Here is a 10,494-nt window from a genome sequence, read left to right on the forward strand (position 1 = left end):
TGTGTGCATGTACTTTCCCTGCCATGCTGTGTTTGCAATGTGTGTATGCATACATGCGTGCAGGGACATGAAGACCCACCAGGGCCTGTGTTTGGGGTGTGGGCATGGTGTAAGTGGAGGTGCTCCGGGCACACGCATGTGGGGTCTAGTATGACCACCAGCTGTGGTGTGAGGGTGCGTGGAGCCTCCAGTGGGGCCTGAGCCTTCCAACTCTCCTCAGGACCTTCGTCTTCTGCCACCCACCAGCGGTAGGAGGAGCGTCCCTCATCCGCCTCCTCCTGGGGGCTGCCCGGGTGGGCTGACGGGTGGAGGGCCTCAGAGCAAATGTGTCCCCACAGAGGCTGCTATGTCCAGACCCATGGACCCGCGTGTGCTCTGTTAGCCAGACTCAATGATGTCAGCCACCAAGCACACTCCATCTGTGCGGCTGTGGGGGGCAGGGGCACCTGGCATTGGAGCTGCCCTTGGCCCAGGCTGCCCCGCCCGTGGTGCCGGGCAACTCCTCTTCCTCTGGGGCCTTGTGATGGGGGAGAGGCTGCCCGTCCAGTGCCCACCCCTGCTTCTCACCGCCCACAGCACCCTAGCCTGAGAAGCCACAGCTTAAGAAAAGAGCTCTTTATTCCACGTCGTCCGATATTTTTACACAAGTAAAATAAAATGCATATCTCTATATACCGCGATCTGGGTGGGAGGCGGCGTTCTGGAACAAACGCTGCCACCGAACCCTGTAAACATGATGGGGTGGAGATGGGGGTGGCGGGCGGGAGGCATCCGTCAGGGAGGGCCTGGCCTGGCCTCCCCACGGGTCGGCTGCCCGGCTGGCTGGCGGCGTGGAGAGAGACCCCGTATGTACACACACCTGGCTGCTGAGCACGCTGTCATGTCCACTGGGGGTCAGCAGGGCCCCAGCACTGTCCACAGCACCAGCGCCAGGCCCAGGGGGACGAGGCTGCAGGCGAGGCTGGGCAGGGTGCCCGAGCCCTCCAAGTCACCAGTCCCGCTGCCCCCGCTGCCCGCCTGGCCCAGACGGCAGTGGCTGCGGGTGCGGTTCTTGCGGGAACAGCCTGGCCTCCGGCGAGGGCCTGAGGTGGGAAACCCGGGTGGCTGGGAGCCCTCGGGCCGCACTGCGGTGAGCGGGGGCTCAGCAGAGCCAGGCAGAGTCCCAAAGGGGGAGTCGTTGATGTGCCGTGGGCCGGAGCCGTTGCCCGGCGGGCTGTCACCAGGCGGCACGCGCCCCTTCAGCGCATTGCCTGCCGAGGCTGGTCTCCCAGGCTCCAGCACCGAGGCCTTGTCGGCGGCGTCTGGCTGGCAGCACTTGGGGAGCCCTAGTGGCTCCTCGCTGGTGGCCCGGCCGGTCCAGATGGGGTGGTAGGGCCTGGCAGCCACAGCACAGCCCTCCAGGTCACTGGCAGCTAGGCGCTTGAGGTCGCGGCCGGCCAGGCGTTGGGGGAGGGTGCAGGGCACTTCCGAGGAGGAGCCACGGAACTTCTGCAGCCAGCCCCAGAGTGGGCGTGCCCTGCAGTCACACACCCAGGGGTTGTCGTTGAGCCTCAGGTACTGCAGCGCACGCAGGGGCGCCAGGGCCTCGGTGGGCAGTGCTGATAGATTGTTGGCAAACAGATAGAGAGTCATGAGACGGCCGAGGTCACGGAAGGCGTGCGGGTGCACATGGGCCACACGGTTCTGGTGCAGCAGGAGGCGGTCGAGGCTGTGCAGGCCACGGAAGGCGCGCTCGGGCACACTGGAGATGCGGTTGCCGTGCAAGAAGAGGTGCGTGAGGTTGCCCAGATCGCGGAAGGTGTCGTCAGGCAGTGCCTGCAGCGCGTTGTCCTGCAGGTAGAGGTACTGCAGGGCAGCCAGCCCACGGAACAGGCCGAGGCCCAGCTCCTGCAGGCCGCAGCGGTCCAGGTGCAGCGTGTGCAGGCGGCCCAGGCCGTGGAACGTGGCAGGGTCCACAGACCGGAGCTGCGCGTTGTCGCTGAGGTCCAGCTGCTCCAGCAGGGCTAGGCCGGCGAAGGCTGCCGCGTCGATTCGGGCCAGCACGTTCGAGTGCAGCCACAGGATGGTGAGGTTGCGGCAGGCGCGGAAGCTGGCGGCCGGCACATGTGAGATGCGGTTGCCATGTAGGAAGATGCGCTGGCTGGCGGCCGGGATGCCCGCGGGCACAGCCTGCAGGCCTTGCTGGGGGCAGCTTGTCGTCACCTTGGGCTCATTGTAGCACACGCAAGCACCTGGGCACGGGGCTGCCACCCGCCAGGCCTGCAGCCACAGCACCCATGCCAGCAGCCGGCTCCCTACGGGCAGAGGACAGGGTAGTTAGCAGGCAGGGCAGGGGTACTGGAGGAGCTGGAGGTTCCAGAGCCAGGTGGCCCTGGGGATTGGGTCTCAGGAGGTCCTGGGGCTGGGACGGAGATGTGGCCGCCACCCCTGGGAACTGGGATGTTAGGATCCCCGCTTCACAGGCCACATGGCCAACGCTGGGCTAGAACACGGCTCGGAGCCACACACTCCCCCTGGAAGCCACATCTGCAGACTCCTCACACCACACATCCAGTGCTCACATACTCGGGAGCAGCCCGCTGGGGCACCAGGGGCACTCACTTGAAGGCCTCCTGAAATGGGCACTTGACACTGCAGGCACCTCCTCAGGACTTCAGGGATACAGAGCCCACACTGTAGGAGCCCCGGGGGGCACAGTGGAGGTTCCACCCACAAGGCCTAGGAAACACTGCAACGGGGCTGGGGTCCCTCTGGGCACCTCTGCGATTCCAGAGAGTGCCTGGATGCCAAGGGCCGGGGTAGAGGGCAAGTGTGTCCAGGGCTCGGGAGAAGGAGTCACATCCCCCAGCCACCCAGGCAGGCTGCTCCCTCCTCCGTACTTCCTCCTTTCAACCACTTCCTAACTTGGCAGGAACCCCTCCTGCAGCCTCCGCCCCCTGGCCTCATTCTCGGCTCCATCTCCTCCCTGGGAGGAGTTCACTCCTCCCCAGCCAACCCCTGCAGTGCCAGCTGCCTGCACCCCTCCCACCCAGATACCATCAGCAGGGACAGCCTCCCAGTAGGTTCCCCCCCAGTCCCCGGGGCCTGCACCCCCTCCTCCACTGTGGGGTCAGACACACCTGGGGCTTCACCAAGGCCCTACATGGGCAGTAGTCCCTGCTGGGGTGCCGCATCCAGAGCTGGTCTCACCAGCGGAGCCAGTCACCCCGAGTAAGCTTTCCTGCCTCTCCTTCCGCCATTGAGCCCCCACCCCTTTCTAATGCTGAAGATTCTTTCCGCCTTCAGGAGTGAGTCTATTAAAATGTGAATCCCCCTGGGAGGGTTATGGCTTATCAGCTAACACTTGAGTTATCAGCTAACACCTGCGTTGACAGCTAACGCCTTCCTCAGCAGCTGCCTGAGCAGGATTCTGCAGACACGAGGCTAAGTGCTGGGGTTGGAGCCAGGCAGGAGGAAGGAGCAGACTACAGCCAGCTTCCCTGACCCAGAACTGTGACCCCGGGGCCTTCCAACCCACCCTGGGACCCCTGCCCCACTGGGTCCTCTCAACTTGGGCAGAAACCCCAAATACAGAGCCCAGCAAGCCCAGCACATGCAGTGGGCCCCGGTCACGTGCGTCCTCCCAGACTTAGGTTGGAAGATCCTGAGACCCCCTCCCCACAGCCTGGGGGCCTCCCGTGCCACGCCTGCCCCAAGGCCATTTATTGGCTACCAAGGAGAGAATGGCAGCCCAGGGATGGGGTCTGGAGGCCCGCCCTGGGTGGGCTGGGTGAGGAAAGCACTTGGCCCTGGTGCTGTTTAAACAGCGGACACCCCTCCGCTCTCCTTCTATACACTCTTCTTGGGAAGGTGGGGCCTGACCATGCCAGCTCCCCACTGGTGTCTCACCTGCTGTCACCAGAGGGAAACTGTGCTATGTAAATGGCACTTCCTGTCCTGGGGCCAGGTGGGTGGAGGCCCCAGGTGCTTGTTGGAGGGGGGACTCTGCCACATTACTGACCACACCACATCACTGATTGTGGGAGTCACCACCTGAGTCTTGTCACCGACCATACCATGCGCGACTCACTGCACCCACCAAAGACTAGCCATGCATGGTGACCACGCCCGCCACATCACCACCGTCCTGTGGCTCCAGGCCCGAAGCTGCGGGCTGTGAGTTCAGCTGTGGTCAGGGCCTAGCTCACTCCCCCGGAACAGAGCCCTGTGCTCGGGAATCTCCTACTTCCCGAAGCAGCTGTGTCCACTCTAAACACCCCAGTGAGGTGCCAGGACTGAGCCACATGGTGGCGCGGGCTCGGGGGCGGGGAGGGGGAACAAGGGAGGATGTGGGGGAGTGGCCACGTGGCGTTCAGTTCTGCCAGGAAGTGGATATCAGGCGCAAAGACACGGCTCGGTTCCTGCCGAGACAACTGCTTTTCGTAAACCAACTTCTGAGAGTCGGGTGAGGTGGGCTCTCTTCTCACTGCAGCCACGGTAATTGGCTCCAGTCCGGCCCCCCTTGGGGCCTGCCCACTGGTCTCCATGGCAACCCCTCTGCTGAGTGAGCAGGAGGGGGCATCGTTTTATGAGATAATCAAACCCAACTTTGTGGCATGGGTTTGTCTTCACAGCCGGGGCCCTGGGATGAGGGCGACCCAGGCAGGTGGTGGGAGGGCGTCCTCTGACCCCACCCCAGGGGCCCGACTGGTGACTCACCAGCCCCTCCCTACCCCAAAAAACCTCCCTGGCCCATGGCCCCTGACCTGTTCCCGTGGGCTCTGCAGCCTCAAGGCCACCAGGCCTCTCTGGCCATCCTGCCCACCTTTCTCCCCTCCCTGCCTGGCCAACTCCAACAGGATACTCTACTGTCCTTCTGGAGACAGCCTGTGTCTCTTTGCACTCTCACCCTGGCCCCCGTTCTCACAGAGCATCCAGTATGTGCTCTGTCCTTCGTGCTCCCTGCACATGGGGTGAGCGACCAGCCCTGCCACGGCCCCAGCTCTCCCAGAGAAACTGCATGGAGTGTGCGTGTCCACTGTCCCCCCAGGCTGGCCCCGCGGCCAACTGAATCTGCAAGGCCCCCAAGCTGTACACAGACTGGTACCTCTGTGCCCCTCCCACCATCCCAGGCCAATTTGCATCTCTTCTTTCCTCCAGGGTCTCCTCCGGGACCCCCCCAGAGGATGGCCCTGCTGCTGTCAGGGCTGGGTCATGGCTGGGAGGTCCTGTTTCAGCCCAGGCCTGGCTCAGGAGCCACAGTGTGGGGAGGGCTGGCTGTCCTGCCTGGAAGTCTCTGATCTTTCCCAGGGGGGACAGTGACTGGATACCGACCGAGCCTCTCCCTGCAGCAGCCAGACTGGGCAGGGCAGGACCCAGGACCACCAGGCTGAAGGCCCAGGAGGCCGGGCAGCAAACAGTCCAGGACACATCCCTCCAACGGGAGTGGCAAGCGGCCCAGGTGGGCACCTGCACCACCAGCTTCAGTGAGCACAGAGAGGGCTGTTGACGTTCACTGCAGGAGCGGGTGAGACGGGAGGGAGGGAGAGAGGGGAGGAGGTGGGAGGAGCCAGAGGGAGGAGGGCCAGGAGGGCAGGAGCAGAGGGGAGGGGTGGAGAAGGGGGATGGGAAAGTGGTAGTGGGAGGCTCCAGGCAGGCGGCTGCTGAGGTCAGCAGCTCACCCCAGCAGCCCAGGGAGCTGAGCGGAACAGGGATGGACTTCTTCATGTCATCCCTGGCCCCCACTGTTCCTGGGGCCCCGCCCACCTCCATGCCCCACCAAGCCTGGGCTGAGGTCCCACAGGGATGCTTCTGCCTCTGCCCAGTGAGGCCAGGAGGCAGCACAGGGCAGGCAGCTGTGGAAGCCCCGAGTGCCAGCTTTCATCCATGCACGGCTTGGTGCCCTCGGGCCCCAATGCCACCCCTGGGCTGGGATCACCGGAGGGTCCCATTATCTGCTATAAAAAGATGTGAGTCAGCAATACATTTAGAGGTTAAGAAACTGAGACAGTGAGTGGTTAAGCCCTGCCTGATCCCACCCCAGACTACCCAGGAGGAGCAGCCGGGGGAGGGAGTCACAGTGCTGCCCAGAGGGGCCACGAGGCGTGTCCTGCCCAAGCACAGAGGCTGGTGGCCTGGCCAGTAATGGCAGAGGGCATAGAGGGGCTGGGCTGCAGCCACAGGCAGAGAGCGGGTAGTGCCCTCCTGTGCCATGGGTGGCTGGGAGGGGAATCTCCAGAGAGGCTCTGAGCTGCTGCTTCCCAAGGCTGGGGCCGGGGGTGGGGCCAGCTGTAGCACAGCCGGGACATCAGTCAGCTCAGGATCCTCTCGGACAGCATCCATGTCCCCGTGAGGCAGTCACGTCACAGACCACAGTTATGAGGCAGAACAAGAGGCCACAGCTCAGCGCACCGAGGCCAGAAATAGCTCTGGGCGGGGGTGGCGGGCCTGTGTCATCCCCACACCACAGAGGGTCAGGGCACCCCTCCCACGCCTGCTCCCCACTCCTGGCCCCTCCACTACTGACTCACTCCCCCCGCCCCCCATCCATCTGTCCCCCATCATCGCTTGCTTCTCACATGCACACCCACCCACCGTCCATCCTCAGGCCCCCAGACACGTGCAGGGGCAGCTCCATTCCCATGGCGCTTCCTGTGCCCTTCCGGGGCTCCGGGTGCGAGGACAGGAGGCTGGCAGCAACTCCTGGTGGGGGCAGTCTGCCCTTGAGGGGCCCCACATCTCCTGGGGCTGTGGGCACCAGCCCCTGCTGCCCTGGCCCCGGCCCCTGCTCCTTATTGATCTTGGCTGCAGTGGCAGGGTGGGCAGGCCAGGTCAATAACCGGCAAGGACACCTGCCTGGTGAGAGGGCGTCGGACTTAGCTACATGCTGTGGGGGAAACTGAGGCCCAGTGTCAGCAGAGCCTTTGGAACTGGCCTCCCGAGTGTGCCTGGTGCTCCCTCAGCCCCCCTCGGCTCCATGCCTTGCCCTGGAGAGCAGGGCTTGTCGCTGCCCCGTGATGCTGAGCTCACCGAGACAATGGGATGTGGGTGGGTCCAGGGCCGGCAGGCTAGGCCAGGGCTGGGCCCTTCAGTCCAGCCAATTCTCTTAGAAGGAGTGTCAAGTTGAGGAACATGAGAACTGGTGTGGGTATAATCAATAGCAAACACAAACCAAAGGTCAAATGCAATCATACGCTACTTACAAGAAACATGCCTAAAAGCACACAAAATCTTGTAATTAAAGATATTATCAGACAAATAATAATAAGTAAAGCAGGAGAAGCCACAGCCCCAGGGCTAGCAGGCTTCCTAGCCTCATGGCCCCAGGGGTGCTAAAAGGCCTTGCTGGGCAGTAAAGGCTCAGCTACCCTTGCTCAGCCAGCTCCCCCTTGCCCCACAGGAGGTGAGAGCCTGCCCTGCTCTTCCACACTCCATCAGGAGCCAACAAACCCCCACTACCTAATTATCTGGAGAATCCTCTCTCCACCAAGGGCTCATCTTGGTCCCGAAGCTAATTCAATCCAGCAGCCAGAGCCAGCTGAGTCCCCAGAGGATGCTAATGAGGAAGTGGCCGGTGGCTGGCATGCCCCCACCCTGGGGATTCACCCTGAGCCAGGCCTGGGCCCAGCATTGCCACACACCTGCCCCCCACGCCCATCTGCCTGCCTGACCCTGCCCAGTACCTAGTGCCTCACTCTGCAGGGCCACGCCCATTCCCATGAGCTAGCTTCCAGACCTAAGCCCCGGCCCTCCCACACCCGCCCCGGGACCCCCCGATCTGCTGCATGCACAAGGCTGACCACTGCCTGTGAGCCCAGGGTGTCAGCCTTGACAGGGCAGGAGGAAGAATGAGAGCACATGCTCAGGGTGCACGAGGCAGGAGCACAGACTCCGTGCATGCAATGGACCCTGGGGTGCACACGGTAGGCGTGCAAGCCAGAAACACACAATAAGAGCCCCCAGGGCTGGTCAGGGCTCTGGCAGAGTCCACTGAGCAGTTGAGGGTCGCTGGGATGTGAGTCCCTCCCAGGAGCCAAGGCCCGGCTGGTGGGTCTGCCCACCACTGCAGTGGAGGAAGACGGGTGGGCACATCCCCATGCGTTCTTGTGCCCTCAGCACTTGTAAAACATGATCAACCAGGCGGGTGAGCGGTCTCTGCCCGAGCAGAATTTATTCTGCTGTTGAAAGACACGTGTGGGTCCTGAGGCTCGTGCTGGCTGGTTCTCAGCAGCCCCAGATCAGTCTCAGTCAGCAGGAGAGCAGCTGGACAGGCTCCCATTGGAGCCATCCCTGGGACTGCCCAGCCCTTCACGTTAGAAACTGAGCTGGGGACAGCGGCCGGCCTATGACATGAACAGCGCCTGCTAAGACCACGGAGAAGTTCAGCTATGCAGGGCCAGTGGGATCCAGCACTCCTCAGGGGATGAGGGGTCCAAGAGGCAGCAGAGGATCCTCCTCAGCCTGGGACGTTCCCATCGGAATTGCCCCAGCCGAGGCCAGAGCTCTGAGTCGGGGGTCAGAGTGGGACCCCTGTCAGAGCCTCAGGCCTCAGGCCTCCATTCTAGTGGCACCTGGCAAACTGGCCCAAGGGCTGGCTGCTGCTTCTGTAAAGGATGTGTTCTTGGCAGCCAGCCACACCTATGTGTTCACGCATTGTCCATGGCTGCTTTCCCATCAGAACAGCAGAGCTGAGTTGTTATGACACATTGTGTGGCCCACAAAGCTGGAATTATTTAGTATCACACCATTCACAGAAACAGTTTGCCGACCTGGTTTGTCAGCAAGCCGGGTGTGGGTGCTGCCACCTTCACCCTCACAACGGCCCCAGCAGAGCTCACTCAAACCCCTGCCTAATGAAAAGGAAACCAAGGGTCAGGGAAGACCACAGTCCTGCTGAAGTCACATAGCCAGGTGAATAGAGCCCAGCAACCTCAGTGCAGGCTGAGTTCTGCAAGGTCAGCATCTCATGGAGGCCTGGGGTGAGGGGTTCTAGGCAAGAAGGAGACTCAGAAATACTGAAATACTCTGCAGGTCAAAAGAAAAACCAACACGTTGCAAAAGAGGCTGTCAAGAGGCTCACAGTCAGACATGCATAAAAGAGGACGACTTAACACAAAGAAGTCAGGAGGGGTGGCTCACATCTCAGCCTCCTGAGTAGCTGGGATTACACACACATGTGCACACGTACACACAGAACAAAATGGCTGTAAGGAGCAGGGGACAGCAGAGGACGTGCTGGATGACACAGTCCGGCTTGGGAGGAAAGGACTTGGGTGGCACTTCAGAGGAGACAAATCTAGTGCAGGCAGTTTTGAGGAGGGCGGTGGTTTAACTGAGGTAGGGGGTCTCTGGGCCCAGCACCCCTCCATGCCAGTCTATCCACCCTGAAACCCTGCAGAGGTTGTGCTGAGGCCCCTTCCTGTACCCTGTACCAGGGACTCTGGCCAGGTCACACCAAGGTAGCTTATGACGCATTAACATCAAGCTGCCTCCCTGGGCTGGTCAGGGCCTTGAAGGAGGTGAACTGGACGTGTCGATGTGCTTCCCAGGACATCGGGATTCCAGCCTTTGCTAAAAGGATCTTCACAGTTAAGAACAAAGAAATATTAAAGATGAGAACACTTGGTCCAGGAAACAAGAGGAAAGGGAGTGTAGTCCCTGTTTGCAAACAGGATGCCCTGGAGCACCCTCCACGGCCTGAGACCTGGCTGCTCCTGCAGACCCATGGCCAAGGTTGTGAAGGAAAACTAGGCTGCAGAGGCATTTCTGTCCTTGTTATTATCATTGTAAACATGCTCATCATCACCATCCTCACCACCAACATGGCATCACTATCATCACCATCCTTATTATCATCATCTCATCACCATTATCACTGTCACCATCGTTATCACCATAGTCACCATCCTCATCACCATCACCACCATCACGATCATCACCATCCTTATTACCATCACCTCATCACCATTATCACCATCCTCGTCACTGTCATCATCAGTATCACCATGACTATCATGATTGTCACCATCCTCATCACCATCACCACCATCACGATCATCACCATCCTTATTACCATCATCTCATCACCATTATCACCATCCTTGTCACCGTCACCATCAGTATCACCATGACTATCATGATTGTCACCAGCCTCATCACCATCACCATCACGATCATCACCATCCTTATTACCATCATCTCATCACCATTATCACCATCCTCGTCACCGTCACCATCAGTATCACCATGGCTATCAGGATTGTCACCATCCTTATCGCCGTCACCATCAGTATCACCATGACTATCATGATCGTCACCATCCTCATCAACATCACCATCATCCTCATCACCATCATCACCATCACTATCATCACCATCCTCATCACTATCACCATACCATCACCATCATCACTATCATAACCATCACCACCACCATCACTGTCATCACCATCTTCATCACCATCACCATCACCACCATCACTATCATCATCGCCATCACCATCAGCATCCTCATCA

The 10,494-nt window shown here is 60.7% G+C and overlaps 1 protein-coding gene across 1 annotated transcript in view; it reads right to left on the reverse strand.

The window, feature by feature from the left end:
* Positions 1-600: 600 nt before the first annotated feature.
* The window catches only part of RTN4R (reticulon 4 receptor), a 25,858-nt gene continuing 15,964 nt past the window's right edge, over positions 601-10,494 (reverse strand). Inside the window, exon 2 of the mRNA XM_032269738.1 lies at positions 601-2,294. Coding sequence (XP_032125629.1) covers positions 895-2,294 — 1,400 coding nt within the window. The 3' untranslated portion in view covers positions 601-894. The remainder of the gene's footprint in view (positions 2,295-10,494) is intronic.

Source organism: Sapajus apella, unplaced genomic scaffold (assembly GCF_009761245.1).
Source record: "Sapajus apella isolate SASKATOON/1434 unplaced genomic scaffold, GSC_monkey_1.0 scaffold198, whole genome shotgun sequence".
NCBI classification, from domain to species: Eukaryota; Metazoa; Chordata; class Mammalia; order Primates; family Cebidae; genus Sapajus; species Sapajus apella.